Below are 18,781 nucleotides of genomic sequence, written 5' to 3'. Positions count from 1 at the left end.
ACACCAAGCCACATAAGGAGCTGTTCGGGCGGATGTCCAAAAACTTGGTCAGGGATAGGCTTTTCTTAAAAAGAACATCCTGAAGGAGGAAGGGTTGAGGGAAAACATTCTAGAGTGTGGGGCTTAGGCAGCTGAAGAAATTTGAATGTTCTCAGGGCAGTAATGGGCCAGGTACGGAAACTCATTCGTACGTCTAGAATCTGGAAAAATAAACATATAATCTTAATTTCCTGTAGCTGTTTGTTGTTGTTTAGCCATACACTTAACTATTTATACAATTACTGTTAAATGCAATGGTACAACAACAAAACCAGCTGCAAGTAATTGGAATTATACGTCGTGCTTTCAGTGCCATGGGCTTCCGAGAGCTGATGATGAGCCAACTAGTTAGTCCGTGTTGAAAGATGATTTTGCAGTGAGCATTGCTTTAATTAATTCTTTTATTGGATGTGGTGTAATGACAGCGAAGAAGGTATGATGGGATCTTGACTATGGGCCACTGGGCAGATGGTGTAAATCCTGGATAAATGAGGTGCCGCATTTTGGTAGGTGAAATCAGGGCACAAATTTTACTTTTAATGGTAAGGTCCTTGGGAATGTTACTGAACAGGTTCGTAGGTGACTATGGCATTGCTGGAAGGTAGGCTAGTGAAGAAGGCATTCGGTACACTTGGTCAATACATTTGAGCAGAGGAGTTGGAATTGGCGGGGCCATGTTGCTGCTGAATTGGACATTGGTTAATCACTTTTGGAATTCTGTATTTAGTTCTGGCCTCCCTCCTGTAGGAAGGATGTTGTTAAACTTGAAATGATGCAGAAAAGATGTACAAGGACGTTGCCAGGGTTGGAGGTTTTGAGCAGGGAGAGTGAATAGGCTGGAGCTATTTCCTCTGGTGCATTGGAAGCTTGAGGGGTGACTTTAGAGGCTTATAAAATTGAGGGATATGGATAGGGGAGCCCAAAACTAGAGGGTACTGGTCATAATAATTGAGTAATACAGCATGGAAACAGGCCCTTTGGCCCAAACTAGTCCATGGTGCCCACTCAGTTATTTCCAATTGCCTGCATTTGGTCCATGTCCCTTTTGAACTTTTCTCACCCGTGTACCTATCCAAATGTTTTTTAAATGTTGCTGTTGTACCTGTCTTAACCATTTTCTCTGGCAACCCATTCCACGTACGCACCACTCTGTGTGAAGAAGCTGCCCCTCTGTTCCTTCTTAAACCTATACCCTCAAGTTTTCAATTCCCTATCATTGGTTGGGATGGGGGGGGGGGGAAGCATGGAAAAAGATTATATGCATTCATCCTATGTATGCCCCTCATGATTTTTATACACCTCAATAAGATCCTACATTCCAAGGAATAAAGTCCCATCCTGTCCAAGCTCTCTTTACACCTTGGGCCTACTGGTCCTGGCAATACCCACGTAAATATTCTTGGCACACTTTCCAGTTTAAATGTCTTTCCTGTAACAGGATGACCAAACCTGTACACAATATTCCAAGTGCGGCCTCACCAACAGCTTATACAGCCGTAACATAATGTCCCAACTCCTATACTGAATGTTGTACTCCTCGACTGAAGGCCAGCATGCAAAATGCCTTCTTCACCACCCTGTCCATTTGTGACGCTGCCTTCAGCGAGCTATGTACTTGTACTCCTCGGTCCCTCTGTTCCACAACACTCCTCAAGACCTTATTGTTTACCATGGAAAACCAGACCAAGGTAGGACTTACAAAGTGCAATACCTTGTTTATCTGCACTGAATTGCATTTGCTGATCCTCAGCCTACCTCCCCGTCTGATCAAGATCCCTCTAATTTTTGATAACCTTCTTTGCAATCAGTGATTTTATATCATCTGCAAACTTTGTAATCATGCCTTGTACGTTCACATCCAGATCATTTATGTAAATGACAACAGTCCCAGTACCGACCCCTGTGGCACATTACTAGTCACAGGCCTCCAGTCCGAGAAACAATCTTCGACCGTCACCCTCTGCTTCCTTTTGAATCCAATCAGCTAACTCTCCCTGGATCCCATGCGACGTAACCTTCAATAGTAGCCTCCCATGTGCGACCTTGTCGAAGGCCTTGCTAAAGTCCATATAGACAGCATCCACTGCCCTACCCTCCTCCATCTTCTTGGTTACCTCTCTGAAAAAATCGAGCGATTTGCCACAAATCCATGCTGAGTATCCCTGATCAGACCGTTGATTATTCAAATGTTGGTTGCACCTGTCCCTCAGTATCCTCTCCAATAACTTGCCTACCACTGATGTCGGGCTCACTGGTCTGTAGTTCCCTGTCTTGTCTTTGCTTTCTTTCATCAGCAATGGAACATTAGCCACCTTCATCTTCTGGAACTTCAGTGGCTAAAGATGAAGCAAAAATCTCTCTCTGCATGGGCCTCTGCAGTTTTTTTCCCTAGCCTCCCACAACGTCTGCGGATAGACTTGATCAGACCCAGGGGATTTATCCCCCTTTGTGATTTAAGGCTGCAAACACCACCTCTCTGGTAATACGTATGCAGTCCACAAAATCCCCACTTGTTTCCCTTATTTCCTTAGCATCCATGTAAACATCACTCAGTAATTATCCTCAGTAAACACTGAGGAGAACTATTCATGTTAAAAACCTTCCCTATCTCCTGCAATTCCACACATAGATGGTTATGCTGATCTTTGAGAACCTATTCTTTCCCTAGCCACCCGTTTGCTCTTAATATAGCTATAAAACCCCTTGGGATTATCTTTAAACTTATCTGCCAGATCCTTCCCATAACCTCTTTTTGCTCTTCTGATTTCCCTTTTGTGTGTGCTCCTATACAATTTATAGTTTTTTTGGGGTATTCACTTGAGCCAGACAGCTTAAACTCAACGTATGCTGCTGCCTTCTTCCTGACCAGAGCCTCAATATCCCTTGTCAACCAGGGATTCCTAAAACCTGCCAGATTTTCCCTTCACTATAACAGGGACGCACTGTCCATGGGCTGTTGCAATCACACTTCTAAAAGCCTTCCATTTGCCAGTTCATTGAATCATAGAATCTCAACAGTGTGGAAACAGGCCCTTTGGCCCAACAAGTCCCCACCAACCCATGGAGCGTCCCACCCAGACCCATCCCCCTATAACCCACACACCCCTGAACACTACAGGCAATTTAGCATGGCCAATCCACTAGCCTGCATATTTCTGGACAGTGGGAGGAAACCCACACACACACTGGGAGAATGTGCAAACTCTGCACAGGCAGTCACCTGAGGCTGGAATTGAATCCAGGTCCCTGGTGCTTTGAGACTGCAAGCTGACCACTGAGCCACCGTGCCGCCCCTTTCCTTTTCCTTCCAACAGACCCACCCAATCAACTTCAGCTAGATCCTGCCCTGTAGCTCCAAAATTGACCCTGCTGCAGTTCAGTACCTTAACCTGTGGACTTATCCTATCTTTTTCCATAACTGTTAGAACTGAGAGTTATGATCACTGGTTTAAGGCAAGATGAGAAAGATTTTAAAAGGGACCAAAAGGGCAACCTTTTCACACAGAGAATGGTGCATGTATGGAATGAACTACCAGAAGAAATGGTGGAGCCTGGTACAACCGTAACACTTTTTTTAAAAAAATGCATCTGGCTGGATATATGAACGGGAAGGGTTTGGAGGGATATAGGCTAAATGCTGGCAAATGGGATTTGAATAGTTTAGGATATGTGGCCAACATGGATGATTTCATCTTGGGTCTGTTTCCTTGCTGTACAACTGTGACTCCAAGATTAATGCATTCTCAAATGAGAATGTTAACTAGTTTGCTTTGGAGATTTTTATTAAAATGGGTATAATTATGGCATCTTTATCCAGTGAAAAGATTTGGCATCTCTTAGACATAACTGGTATGTCATTATTTGAAAGCTAACTATTCTGAATTTTATCACTTAAGAATGTCAGCAATTTCTTCTGTTTGGAAGCAGTGCAATTACAGATTAAGGTAAAATTGCTATAGCCCCATGGCATTGTAGGGCTGCTGTTTCATTAGAGAGGAATGACTGGTAGTTCAGCCTGAGGGTCGTCACACCTCTGGTGACGTCAAAGAAGGTAGGACCTTCATGGTGACTTCCACCAACACAGGAATTGAACCCATGCTGTTGGCATCACTCTGCTCTGTAGACTAGCTGTCCAGCCAACTGAGCTAACAGTCCCAATTAATTGATTTACTTGCAGATTCATTTATCAATGCCTGATGTGTTTTGTAACATAACATGAGCATTGTATCAAGTTAATTGGTGTAAAGCTTTGCACATTATGGAATCAAAGGGACTAGAAATATGTCATTCATTTCCTTGAGCCTGTTATATTGTTCAGTTATATTATGTCTAGTGTATATCTTAACTCAGTTTACCTGCCTTGCTTCCATAACTAAAATTATTATGGAAATATATTCAATCCATGTCACTGAAATTTTTCCTTAACCTAGACTGTCACTGTTCTCGGGGTGAGATATTTCTCTGTTCTTCAGTTCTCTTTGAGCCTACAGGGGATGACCTCCCACTTAACCACGTTAAATTCCATCTCCCAGAAATTTGCTGGTTTTTTAAAATGTATCAATATCCCTTTGAAACTTTGTGCTTTAGCCTAAACTTTTTACTTTATCTAATCTTTTATATTGTGGGAAAGCTGAGACATACAGATTAAAATTCCTTGGATGAAGGTTCAGTAAAAGCATTCCTATTCCAAGGTCACGTGGGAGGGTATTCAAAATTTGTCAGTTGACATGCAGAACCATTGTAGACTTTTGACTCTTCCTTTCCAACAAATTCCCTGTCCATGCCATTAGGCTTATATAGATTTCATGCTCATTTTTGTTTCTCTGAATTGTTAAATGTTTTCTGGAAATCTGTTGGATAATGTCTACTGACAAACCCTTAGGTGCTTTGTTAATGTGCATGATTTGTGCAATGCACAAATTTGTGAAATAGGTGCAACGTTGAGATTTTAAAATGATGCAGGATCAAGTGTAATGCTTTTATTTGTTGTGCCTAGCTTCGGTAGGAATGGATGTTCAGTGTAGTTTGTTTTTAAAAATTTAAATTACCCTAGCTGGAGTAGGAGTTTCATTTTTGTTTTTTTAGTACATCTGTTGAATGTGGGCATTGCTGGCTGGTCAGCGTTTATTGCCTGTCCCTAGTGGCCTTTGAGAAGGTGGTGGTGAACTGCCTCCTTGAATTGCTGTAGTCTGCCTCCTGTAGGTTGCCCCCAGTGACCTTAGGCAGGATATTAACTTGTGTTAGGTTTTGATATAAGTGATGAATACCAGATTAAGAATTGCTCCTTTTTCATGGACTTGCTGATTGCTCAATTTCCTAAATTATTAGATGTCTTCTAATGTAAATTTCAACCCTTTCTGTGTAAGCATCAACAACATGCCTAAGCATTAAATTTCCTATTTCTGGAAGAAATACTCAAAGCAAAACCACTGTTTTGCAACAAATATTCATGGTGTATGGGAAAATTTAACTTTTAACTTATAGAATAAAAATAACATAGAATTCTCTCACTTTTGGTTGAAAAGATCCAAAAAACTGGACTTCAGGCATCTAGCTGTGAGCGGAATATTTTAGAAAAGTAACTTAGCACGCCTGAAAGACTGTTACTTAGCTTGATAAAGATCATTCAATCAATATCTAACTTTCGTGTAACAAAAGTCTTTTTCTTCGTGACATTTAAACTTGAGCACCAGGACATGTCAGTCTCTATCCAATTTTTCCTCTTTAAACGGAACCTGTTTTTGCTTCATGAGAATTGTGTGTATGTGTATATTTGTGAAGTTCGTTTTTTTTAAAATTTTCTTTCTATATGCTTTTTGAGAATTGTTTCGTAAATAGAAGTTACGTGATAGTCTACAAAGCCATAAGGGAAAAATCAAAGAAAGAGCTTTCCTGCAGAGATTGGTGGGCAGATGAGGGTTGTGTGTGTCTAACTGTGAAACTTCAACTCGGCAGCCAAACACAGCCTGATGAAGGGTGTAAACCCAAACATCGACTTGCCTGCTCCTCTGATGCTGTCTGACCTGTGTTTCTGTAGCTCCATTCTATTGTCTGTGACACCAACATCTGCAGTTCTTGCTCTTTCTCTTTCGCAGCCAACTATACTTTGTTAATCTTTGGAAAAGATGAAAATAAGTGTGAATGTAGTGACATGAATGGGAACTTCTAAATAGTGTCTATAAAATGACAAAGACAAAGCTATCTATCCCTATATCTTCTACGTACCTATGAGGCTTGTACAAGTAAGTCACTAGCCATTGAACCAAATGTCATAGTCATGCAGCACGGAAACAGACCCTTTAGTCCAACCATCCCCCACCAAACATAATCCCAAACTGACCTAGTCGCATCTGCCTGCTCCTGGCCCCTATCCCTCTAAACCTTTCCTATTCATGTTTAAAAGACATTTTAGATTGGTATGTTTTGGTTGTATCTGCATCCACCACTTCTTTCAGACGTTCATTCCACACAAAAAGTACCCTCTGATTTTCAAAAGAAAAATTGCTTTTTCCTTTGTTTTAAAATCTCTTGTCATTTTAAAAAAAGAAATCCCCCATCCTAGGGAAAAGACAACCTCCATTAGCTCTATCTATACCTCATTATTTTATTAAAATATATCAGGTCGCCTCAACCACCTCTGCTCCAGTGGAAAAGGAAACAGCCTTTCTTTTTAACTTAAACCTTCCATGCCTGGCAACATCCTGGTAAATGTCTTCTGAACGCCCTCCAACTTAATATCCTTCCTGTAACTAAATGACCAGAAAATGGGCTCAGTATTCCAGAAAAGTCCTCACCAGCATCCTATACAACTTCCATGACTTTCCAACTCCTATACTCAAAGGACTGAGCAATGAAGGCAAGTGCGCCTTTTTGACCACCTGTCTATGTGTGACAAAAACTTCAAAAAATTATATACCTGCATGCCTAGGTCCCTCTGTTCTAAAAATAATGCTGAAGGCCTTAACGTTAATTGTATAAACCCTACCCTGTTTGTTTGTCTGCCTCACTTATTGGGAACAGATAATTTATCCCATTTAACACAATAAAAGTCCGACATGATTTGATTACTTCATGTATGGAAGATTTGTCTTCCACTCAATTCTGAGGGTTTGTTTGTAATCTATTTTCTAATCTTGAAACTATGATAGTTTCAAACAATATATTTTGGATCTGGAAATTGAGAAAATCAAAATGTTCGATTTGCTGACAGCAAAAGCTAACATCATTCATTAGAACTTTGAAGGTCTGAGATGCAGTCCATAATAAATTCTTGGCCAATCCTGCCCTGCAACTGTAGGATCAATCTAGAATGTAAAGATAACTCCAGGTTTTTATTTCTATGTCCAACTGGCTTTTTTTTTACAAAAGCTACCTGTCTGTTCCTTTTCATTTGTTTCCCATCCACTGTCTGCATATTGACATCCGTTGTTGCTTGGTTCACTGATGTTCATAATGTGTTCAAATCCTATAATGACTTATCCCTGCAGTCTGTAGCTACCTACAATCCTTTAGCCTTTGAAGTAACAGCCTTACAGCCATGGACACTTACTCATTACCTCCATTTTACCCTGTCATTAGTGCCATGCCATTTGGGTGCTCCATGTTATCTCTTGGATTGAGTTTTTTTAAATCATGTGCTATTGTTGTCTTTTAAGTTGGGAGCCATTTCTTTGGTCCGACCACACACTTTTCACACACCTTGGGACATTTGTCCATATTAAATATACTGTGAATTACTGTTGTAAGACTCTGACCTTTATAGAGTATATGATGGCAACATCTTTGGAGGGTGGTGGGGGAGGAGAGAGTGAGAAACATACTTTGACTTTAGATCTGTTTCCCTTAGACCTAAAGAAAGTGCAAGAGCTGCTCGGTGTACGCTTTGCTACAGGGAAATATCCGATTGGGATTTTTCACTATGTAAATACGGTGATGGATGCTATCCAGCAGATCATGTATCTCCATGAACGTTACTATGATTGACTTTGTTTTGTTCATCCTAATGCTCCAATTCACAACTGCTGACTAGGTTAAGAATATCCATGCTAATTATGAAGAAAATCCATTTAATCCTGATTAATCACTCAATCAGCTTTCAAGGAAATGTACTTGGTTCACTATTGTTTGCTAATTGAGTGATAACCTACTTGCAAGTCAATGGGCAATAGCCTATTTTGAGCACATTTATAGACAGTTGATCAACACTTTTTCACGTGGCTTTACAGATTTTGTTGAAAAAAATACAATACTGTTTAGTTATTTAGACTGGTAAAATGGCTTTGTATGTCAGATGTTCTCTGCATCGGATGTGCATGGTTAAGATTCTACGTAAAAGTATTCTATGCATGAAATTTGGGTGCTTTTTGTTTGAGATTTGACAGTTGTATTTATACAGCTTTAAATAATAGCATTTTCTTGACTTTATTTATAAAGAGTTTCTATTTATTTTAATCCTTATGCAGTTTGTAATCCCAAGTACCAGCTGTTGTACCTTGGTAGCACAGTCTCCAGTGGTTTCTCCCTAATAGGCAATTCTGCTGAATTTTGTTTTGCTGAAAATCTCACCACCTCCAGTTATTAAATGGAAAAATATTTTTGTAATTGTCTTTTTGGTTGCTCAAAGAATTCTGTTTTAGAGGACGGGTGCATGCTGGGCATTACAGAAGTTGGTGTCATTTGAGTTGGTCTTAGCAATTAATCATAAACTGATTTGCCGCAGTAGAAGAATCTGGTAACCGTCTCAATCCTAGTTAGATGATGTATCTTGCTACATACTAAATAGAATAAAGGGATGTGTTTAATGAGGAAATCAATCAGTTGTTGCTGTTTACTGAAAAAGTGCAACTTTGGCTGACTTCAAAAAGTGTTGGTTGGACTTGACTGACTTTATGGTTTTCTGCAATCCTAATAATGAAAAAGCAGAAAGCTTTTTGAAATATTTTTATAAACAAATGGGTAATATGCTACCAGCTGAATATACAGAGCAAATTAAGTACTGCTGGCATAATCAACAATATTTAATCTTACATTAAAACATCTTAAATTATACCCTCTGTGTTTCTTCAGTACCTCATGACTACTTGGTGAGATGTTATCGTGCTGAGCTATATATAACTACAGGAAAATACAAAGAAGCACTTTGTGATGGAGATGTAGCATGTGCACTTAAACCACTAAAGACAAAGGTATTGCCTTGTATTATATAAGGGCTTTTAAAATTTTTTTTGTTTTGTTCACAATTTGTCTTAAAATTTCGTGTTTTTAAAATTGCACAGCTGATGCTGCTCAAATTTGTGATTAATTGTTCAAGTTTTTGTGCCTTCCTTCCTGATAGGCGCATTTTTGGAAAGCTCAAGCTCTGGTTAAAATGGGCAGAACTGAAGAAGCTTTGAAGGAGTATATATACTGCATTGCTTTGAAACCAGACTGGAATTCTGTAAGACTTGAAGCACAAAAGGTAACTTGTTTCTTTTATTTGACTTGACCATCCAAATCTTTTGACCAAGTATGTTCCCAGGTGGACACGGCTGTGCTGATTATTGGTCATCTAGTGTTGGTCACAAACATGATAGAAATATAATGAGACCAAAAGTGACTTGTATTGTTGTTTGATTCGATTATATACTTGATTAAAAATTACTCTCCTATACAACTGGCCAAATGTGATTGGTGGCTTAGCTTTCAAAATATTCTATTTGACTGTGCATCTTGGATAATACATTAAAATATTAACTATAATTTTTGCCTTAGATCTTGTGTGATATGTTTTCACCTGTTTTGGAGAATATGTCAGATACTCTACCAACCAACAAGCGACCACAGTCATCTTGTTTAAGACCTAAACCTACTTTTCTCAGCACTTTTAGTCCCGCATCAGTTGCCAGAGATGATACAGTTGCTGCACCTTCTCAGGTATGTTTAAATGTCTAAAATATTTATAAAGATAGACATAGCTTAGTGCAAACAAACTGCTTAAATTTGTTGTCTTCACTTGTATTCTATTTTCTTCAGCAATGCCTAGAGAGCTTAATTTGTGTATCTTTTTGTTTTGGATCAGGTGAGGTTTAGGTTCCACTTGACCTTTTTTGTAGTAGGAAAGTTGAATCATTGAGCCAAAGGATCAATCCAAACTGAATGTGTAGAATGTTGTACGCATTAAAATCAGCTTGAATTTGGTCTGTTGTGCAGGTGATACAGTACTATCTGTAGAAAAACATTGATTTGAGACTACAGTTATTCAGTAACTTGTGCATTAATTATTTAGATTTATAGGAAGGAATCTTGACTGTATTGTCAACTGACTTTTTTACATTTGAGTGATAAATGTGCCTCTCTGAATTTGAATTTTAAATTGTGAAGTACCTTGCGTGTTTTCTCCTCTTAGGTTTTTTCAAAAATGAACAATATTACAGCACAAGAACGAAATACATCAAGTCAAATACTCTCAAAGTCCAAGGCTACACCAAGTGAAACAACTGTGCTTGTTGAAGCAGTTCCATCTGGTTTTTGTAATGGCAATCAAAAGAGAAAGCTATCATGTGAGATAGATCTCTGTGAGAGCAACGAAACAACCAGCAAAATGGCAAAAAAAGGTTTGACACTTTGACGTTTCATATTTGGGAATGCCTTTCTGGATATATTTAATACAGACTAAATAGAACCTTGCTTAAGCAAGGAGCTAGGTTGGAATGTGGACTAATTGGATCAGCCACGATTATGTGGTGTACTGGGCTCGAGGGTGTGATTTACTCGCTCCTAATTCATAACTTCATAAGTGCAACTTGGTCAAAATATGAAACATAAAAAGTCACACTTTTTTGTCTGCAAATAAAACAGCAGTTGGTGAGATGTGGAAACTTCACTTCACCTGTTAAAGTTTTTACAGTGTAGGCAGAAAACCGCCCTGTAGTTAAATAATGAAAATGAAATGTGGCAAATTTGCATGAATATTTTCTTCTGTTAGTTGAGTCTGTTGGGATTTATAATGGCAAAAATTGACTCTAGAGTAAGCATGGTGCATGGAAGGTCAAGATTTTAAAGGCACAGATATGATAGGCTAAATGGCTGCATAGTGTGTTCCACTTTTGATCGTTTTAAACTCCACCTGCCAATCACACAATTGTCTGGATCAATGGTATCCTCGTTGGCAGGCAGCCTGTCCACATAGGCTTGATACGCAATCATTCCCTGATGCTTTCTGGTTGGTGGCTGGAGCTGGATTGTTCAAAAATTAAATTTATGACCTCATCCTGATTACATTTCCCAAGCTGAAATTAATGATCATTTTGAAACTCCTTTAAATTTTCATTTTGCTGAAAGTGAGACTACTAGAAGGAAGCTACAATTTTTTTGATAATTATTGTGGTTTTAAAAAATACAACTATTCTCTTTCTAAAGCAGATGAACTTGCACCCTTGACAGTTGACAGTTTTAAAGCTTCACGAGAGATTCCCAGTGAACTTGTGGATCCATTCGATTTTGAATGTTCTCTCTGTATGAGGTATTTTTTCTTTTTTAAATGTTTCTTCCAAATATTTCTACAATGAGTTTTTTATTCAGAAATGTGTTTTTCTGTGTGAAATGTAGAATTTTTGGTTTTGAAATCAATTTGGAACTTTTCAGTGTGGATTTTTTGGATTTAGTGCTGAAATACGTTCTATGTGAAATCAAAACTGCTTCAGGCTATCACAGAATAGAATTTATAGAATCCCTACAGTGTGGAAGCAGGCCATTCGGCCCAATAAGTCCACACCACCCCAACTCATTCCCTTACCCCTGCTTTTTCCCATTTCTAATCTAAACATCCCTGGACACAATGGGCAATTTAGCATGGCCAATCCACCTACCCTGCACGTTTTTTGGACTGTGGGAGGAAACCTGTGTATCCGGAGGAAACCTGTGCAGACACTCAGAAGGTGCAAACTCCACACAGTCGCCATGGGGTAGAATTGAACCTGGGTCCCTGGTGCTGTGAGGCAGCATGCTAACCATTTGAACCACCATGCTGCCCAAGAAGCTACTGAGGCTTTTTTGGGAAAACCTTTTAAGAGTTGGGACTAACCCCGGTTTTCACTACTTTTCTTAAAATTCTGAGTTTTTAAAAAGGTTGCTTTTGTTATATTGTTTATAAAGTCACATACTTCAGGTTCAGTAGTTTGGAATACCCACTAGCAACTTTATGCTTTGGTGAATTTAGCAGACTTGGCCAAGGCACTTTTCTGCTCCCTTAGCGTGACAGCAATAGACCGTTCAGCCCAGTAAAGTCTACTGTGCCATTCAATAAGATCATGGCTGATCTGATGGCCCTCCACTCCCTTTCTCTATCTTTTTCCCATGCCCTTGATTTCTAAATTAAGTGAATCTGTCTATCACAGTCTTAAATATAGTCAGCAACCCAGTCTCATACCCTTGTGCAATAAAGAATCCGTTAGATTTGCTACCTTCTGAGAGAAGAAATGCCTCCTCTATCTGTCTTTAAACACCTGGCCACGTTATCTGAGATTGGACTGTCTGTTAGACTATCCCACGAGGGGGAATTGCTTTATTTTTATTTAGCATAACACTAGCAAATGTGCTAAGAGTTGCGGACATTTCAATAAGGTCAGTTCTCCTACTTCTTAATTCCAATGAGTCCAGTCTCCACTTACTCAGTCTCCCCCATAAGACAGTCTCTCCATACCCATGAAAAACCTCATGAACCTTCTCTGAGCTGCCTCCCCTTTGTATAAGGGGAGCAGTTGAAATAAAGGCCAACATTACAGTTGCTTATTCTTATTTACCTACTGAATTTTGATGCTAACTTTTTTAGTGTTTCATGTACGAGGAATCCCAAATCACTTCCTTTAGCTTTTTGCAGTCTTTCTCCATTTTAAATGGCATTCAGCTGATCTTCCTGCTAAAGTGTATAACCTCCAATTTTCTGAGGTTATATTCCAACTGCCAAGTTTTTTTTTTGTCTTTCTTAACCTGGTTCATATCCCTGTATCTCCTCACTTGCCTTACCATAATTTGTTTCCTCCTTCACGCATTTACTTTCCTCATAAATGATTAATAAATATGAGGAATAATTGTGACCCCCATCACTGATTCCTGTGGCAACTTTATTTGTTACAGGTTGCCATCTTGAAAATGTCCCCTATCTCCCAATTCTTGTCACTTCTGTGGAAGGGTCACCAGACCTGAAATGTTAACTGTTTTTCCTTCACAGATGTGGGTAGAGCTCCTGAGCTTTTCTAGCAACTTTGTTTTTGTTTTTAATCTTGTTCTTATCTTCTATTAGTTGGCCAAGCCTTTCTCCATACTGCCTTAAATACTATAGGCTTTTTTCCCCTTTAAGGTACCACATATTCAGCTACTTATCAAACGTCTTCTGAAAATAGATATTACGTTTTTTCTCCCACTGCTTGTCTATCCTGATTATTACCACCTCAGTTCCGTAAAATTTGATAGGCATGATTTCCCCTTCCTGAAGCCATGTTGACTCTGCTTGAACATGTATTTCTAAATGCTCTGTTCCAATATGTTAGACTCAAATATTTTTGCAATAACAAACATTAAATTAACTGGCCCATAGTTCCCTTGTTTTGGCCTCTTCTCTTAAAATAAAGGTATTTCAGTTGAAGCTTTCCAATTTTCTGGAAAAGCTCAGACCCCAGAGCTTAAGGATTCTTGGAAGATTATTACCTGTGCATCCACTATTTCTGGAGCTACTTCCTAATTAAAATCCTAAAATGCATCCCATTGCGTCTGGGGACTTCTCAGCTCCACTAGTTACCCTACCACTTCCTTTTTCCTCTTACTGATTAGTTATTGTATTTATTTCCTCTCTTCTTGCCCTTTTTGATTATTTGGTAATTTTAGAATGCTATCCCTGTCTTTGACTGTGAAGATGACAACATTTCCTGTCCCTTCCATTGATCCCAACTCTGACCCTTTTTGACTTTCTCATTGGATCAGCTATTACGTCTGCTCATTTTCCCCTCCATCAAGCCCCCTCTGCCCTTTTTAAATCAGCATTCAGTTGTAAATAATGATTTTGCCACCCATGAGTTTATTGTAGGTGCTCACACTGGTGTTGTGCATAACCTTAATGGAAGAATGATGAGAGCTGATGAGACATTTCTCTTGTTACTGAAGGTCTAGCTATGTTTTCAGTTGTATACCTCAGTCCAACATCAACATCAGTAATTTTTGGTGTTATTTTTAATTTGCATTTGGTTGTGCCCCTACTTCCTCATACTGTCTCCTCCTTTTGGGACCACCTTTTTGTCTTCTTTCATCCCTCCTATGCTTTTTCTCCCCTCACAGCCCTTGTTCTGTACTGTTTACCCAAGTATCGCTGAGATTTTTTAAAAATCACCTCCAATTTTTGGACATGCTGCCCTCTGATAGACTTTGAATCACTTTATGATATTTAATGATACTATATAAATAAACAATGGTGGTAGTAGTGGAAAGTGTTATGTAATCCCCATGTACAAATGCTTAGCCTTCTTTGAGGTGCAGAAAACTAAAGAGAATTTTGAGTTCTCCCACCATCACTTGTGATACCTCTTTTTATGGGCAATCCTGCAAGTTCTGTACCTTTTTAAGGTCATTATTCAAAATCATTTAGCTTTACTGTGATTCACCTTTTTTTCCAGAATTAAAGTTTTCTGGGGGGGGGTGGTGAAATAGAATCACAATATTGAAACTGTTGAGATGTGGGGAGCCAAAGTTGGGTGGTATCCAAATGAGATTATCACTTTTTACTGTTGTTACAAAAAAAATACAAAGTCTGAATAGTACAGTCCAAGATGCCAAGCCTCAGTCCCTTTTGCTATCTACAACCATTTGTTATATTTGGTGCCCTTAATGTAGTAAAGACCATCTGGCAATTTTGGCTTCACTTGCCCAAAGCCCATATTTTTCTGTTGTCCTCAAAGTTCTGGTTTCACCTACACCATTTGATGTTGCCAGTAATAATTAATTAAAATTACCAATGTGGTTTTACAGATTATTCATAGAATGGAAGTCAAATTCTGAACCCTGGCAGGACAAACTCTCTATATACCATTGGGATATTGCCTCATTACAGAACTTCTGCGCTTGAAAAGTAAAAATTGTCTCATTTTAAGAACTTGAGAATTTATCTCTATCCAAAGTGCAAAAATATTGCATAAGTTGATGTATACTTGGCCTGAATGATTTACAGCCTGAAATAGTTTTTTTCCAAGCTTCAATGACCATAGTCGCAGCAGATATTGGCGTGTCAGTCCAAAAAATTGGATAATGATGCAAGTTTAAAATTTTTTTAAAGTTTATTTCTAATTTGACGGAATATTTTATATCACAAATATGAAGTTCTGAAACATGTTTTTTCTTCCATAGGCTATTCTATGAACCTGTCACCACTTCATGTGGGCACACCTTTTGTTTGAAGTGTCTGGAACGCTGTCTGGATCATAATGCTAGCTGCCCACTCTGTAAAGAAAATTTAGCCGAGGTTAGAGTTGTGCATGCAGTGTTTCTTAGTGTGTTTTATAATTGTAAACAAAATTGGTCCTCATAAAAGATTGGAAAAGAATTCCATTGTTTTGACAACACTTAAATTTTAGTTTTTCATTGAAGTAAGGCATTGTTAACAGAAGTTAATTATTGCCAGCAACTTTAGAACAGTCAATTTGCTCAGTTTTTAAACTTGAAGGTTTGCTCTTTTAGATAAATTCAGGTGTGAGAAGAAAATTTAATCTGATGTTGATTCTTTAAAATGCAATTAATGCAATACTAATCTTTGTTAATAGTGACAGCATTGGATACTTTTCTTGCATATCTTCTCTACGTGTTTTTTTCTTAAAGTTAAAGTTAAAATTCTCCTTAAAACAAGTAGCACTGGAGCTCCATACTTGCATGAGCTCATTCACATGTTAGATTTTCACCTGGCCTGTAAACGTTCAGATGTAGAAGTAATGATAGAAGGAGAGATAAATTGTAGTTGGGATAGTCAGTCTCTGATTTCCAATGGGATGAAGCTCTCATGGAACATGCTACTAGCATTTAGGCTTAACTGTGTATTTTAAGATGTCACAAGGCAAATAAAAACGGTGTGGGTGTGTCACTCCAGTTTGGAGGGCATTCTGACATTTGGAAGTCTGAAAGCCTAGATCTGACGTGAATTCAAATATAATGGCAAGTATTTTAGCAAGACAGAATAGATTGTAGGCTTCAGTTCTTTAAAATGTCAATCCTTGTGGTAATTAACTTGAGCCATTTAACACTCTCTCGCTCGCCTGGAAACAAGAAGTGCTGGAAATGACAGTGGGTCAGACTGCATCCATGGAGTGACCGGTTAATGTTTTGAATCTAGATAGATGACTCTTCAGAGCTCTGAAGAGTCATCGAGGTTTGAACTGTTAGCTTGCTGTCTCTTCTTGAATGCTATCTGACCCCTTGTGATCCTCCACCATTTTGTTTTCAGTACAGATTCCAGCATCTGCAGTAGTTTGCTCCTCTTCTGGATTTCCATGATTTTTCAGTTTGTGTACTACTTCTGCTTTAATTAAAAACTAAAAGTTTGAGAAGATTTGTACCTCTGGTTGTGGATGAAGTTGTCAACCTGCTTGCTGAGCCGGTGGGTTTGGCTGCAAATATTTTGTCACCCTGCTAGGTAGCACCATCAGTGCGCCCCCGGTGAAGCGCTGGTTTTCTGTACTGTTTGTTATTTACATGCCTTGGTTTGCTGGGGGTGGTTGGTATTATTTCTGGCTGTTTCTCAGTGGTTTGTACAAAACAGCAGGGTGACAAAACATTAGCAATTAAACCCACTGGCTTGGCGAGTGGGTCTACAGTCTGAAAAAACTAAAATAAGACTTGACAGATGTGTTCCAATAATTGGACGAAAACACCATTTTTAAGACCCTGTAAATATAAAATGCTTTTTATTTTTAAATGAGTCTTTCATGTTTACTCGTTCAAATAGATTCAATCATACTGTTAAAACTTCTTTTTCATTTGTAGTATTTGGTAACCAGAGCTTTTAATAAGACATTCCTGACAGAGGAACTCATTATTCAATACCTGCCTGAAGAATTAAATGACAGGAGGCGACTTCACGAGGAAGAAATGAAGGAACTGTCTAAGTATGTGTAACTTGATATCTGGATTTTAAAAATTCGGTTCAGGATTAAATTGTAGTATCTTTCTTGGTTTTCAAATGGTGAGTGTGACTGTATCAGTGGCCTGGGCTTTCCTGAAAATTTAATGATGGTACATGCCATTATAGAATCATACATTGGTGCAGCAGAATCCCAGAACATTGCTACTCTTATAGTTTTATGTTTCTTTCACTTTGTCTGGTTGCTGTAATGTTCTTTGTGAGAGTGTTTTTGAAGGAGCCAGCCAAGCCACTCACCAAAACAACATTGGTTCCTTTTGTAGGAATTTGATGCATTACTCCGAATAAATCATCTCCACTTAAGTCTCTCTTTAATCCTAACTTTGTACATGGGATCAGATTACAACATTTGTGTTCACCACCAACTAAGTGTTTTTCTTTCATCTTTTCTTTCATGTTTTTCTTTGGAAGATAAACTTTATCAGCCAGCATCAGTAACTAACTTGCTCTCATCTCTATCCAATATTTTAATGGTTTGCTGTCTTGATCAGAATTAAGGGAGTATCTATAAATGAAATTGTAGTTGTTGAACCTTAGCAAAAATTGGCTCACTTTATTTTGTTCGAGTAAGGGAGCACTTCTCCCTTAAGATGAAATATCCAGAACTTCCAGTAGCTTATTAGTAAGGGAAATTGATTAAAGAATCTCGCTACTGTCCTGAGCTTTCTGTGCTTTCCTGATGGAATCTAAGGGGACAAGCTTCGTCTGTGGATGTGGGTACTGTTAACAACACTTAAACGATATTTAGATAGGTACATGACTAGGAAAGGTTTGGAGGGATATGAGCTAGGAGCAGGCAGGTAGCACTAGTTTAGGATTGTGTTTGACATGGACGGGTTTGACCGAAAAGGTCTATTTCCCAAAGAGGGTATAACTTCCTACAGTTATGCTATGGTTTTAATGTCCATTTCCCTTTTGGTCCAAGCTTTTCTGAAGCTTTCTTGTATTCCTACTGCTGTAGTCGGGGGCCCCCATTTTTAAATTCCAGTAACCAAAACCTATGAACTTAAGAGCAGGTATAGACAATTCAGCCCCTCAAGCCTGCTGTGCCATTTGTACAATCCTGGCTGATCTCCTCCCATCTCAGCCTCCAGTCCACTTTACTGCCACACTCTCTCATGCCCTTCAACTCGTTGCGAATTAAATATGCTTATCCATCTCCAAAATTTGCTCAGTTTTTCAGCATCCATAGCATTCTGGGGTAATGAATTCCACAGATTCGTGACCTTTTGAGGAAGAGAATGTCTCCTCATTTATTTCAAATCTGCCAACCCTTATCTTAAAATTTTGACCTTGTTCTAGATTGCTCCACAAGAGAAAAATTATGTATCCACTTTATCAATCGCCTTTAGCATCTTGTATCTTTTTAATTTGTTCTTCCCTTTTTCTTCTAATTTCTGGAGACAGGCCTAAATTGCTGAATCTCTCAAGCAATCTCTCTGCTTTTTGGAATCAATGTAATGAATCTCCTATGAGTAGCCTTCACTGTAAATGTATCCCCCAAGGGGACTAAAACAATACACAGTATTGCTGGTACAGTCTCACCTAATGCCTCGTACAGTTGCAGCAACACTTCTCTACTCCTAGCAC

General features: G+C 38.7%; 1 protein-coding gene across 2 annotated transcripts in view; it reads left to right on the top strand.

Annotated features, from left to right (window-relative positions):
- lonrf2 (LON peptidase N-terminal domain and ring finger 2) overlaps nucleotides 1–18,781 on the top strand; it is a 32,280-nt gene that overhangs the window by 1,453 nt on the left and 12,046 nt on the right. Inside the window, exons 2-8 of one of the 2 annotated variants that reach the window (XM_048532867.2) lie at nucleotides 9,106–9,224; nucleotides 9,374–9,496; nucleotides 9,790–9,951; nucleotides 10,424–10,631; nucleotides 11,440–11,539; nucleotides 15,409–15,523; nucleotides 17,035–17,156. In XM_048532867.2, coding sequence (XP_048388824.1) covers nucleotides 9,106–9,224; nucleotides 9,374–9,496; nucleotides 9,790–9,951; nucleotides 10,424–10,631; nucleotides 11,440–11,539; nucleotides 15,409–15,523; nucleotides 17,035–17,156 — 949 coding nt within the window. Of the gene's footprint in view, nucleotides 1–9,105; nucleotides 9,225–9,373; nucleotides 9,497–9,789; nucleotides 9,952–10,423; nucleotides 10,632–11,436; nucleotides 11,540–15,408; nucleotides 15,524–17,034; nucleotides 17,157–18,781 lie in introns of both variants that reach the window. The other variant, XM_048532866.2, reaches the window with a different exon arrangement.

The sequence above is a fragment of the Stegostoma tigrinum genome, chromosome 6 (genome assembly GCF_030684315.1).
Source record: "Stegostoma tigrinum isolate sSteTig4 chromosome 6, sSteTig4.hap1, whole genome shotgun sequence".
Taxonomy (NCBI): domain Eukaryota; kingdom Metazoa; phylum Chordata; class Chondrichthyes; order Orectolobiformes; family Stegostomatidae; genus Stegostoma; species Stegostoma tigrinum.
Note: the sequence above shows the minus strand (reverse complement) of the source record. Positions and strands in the feature narration are given on the sequence as shown.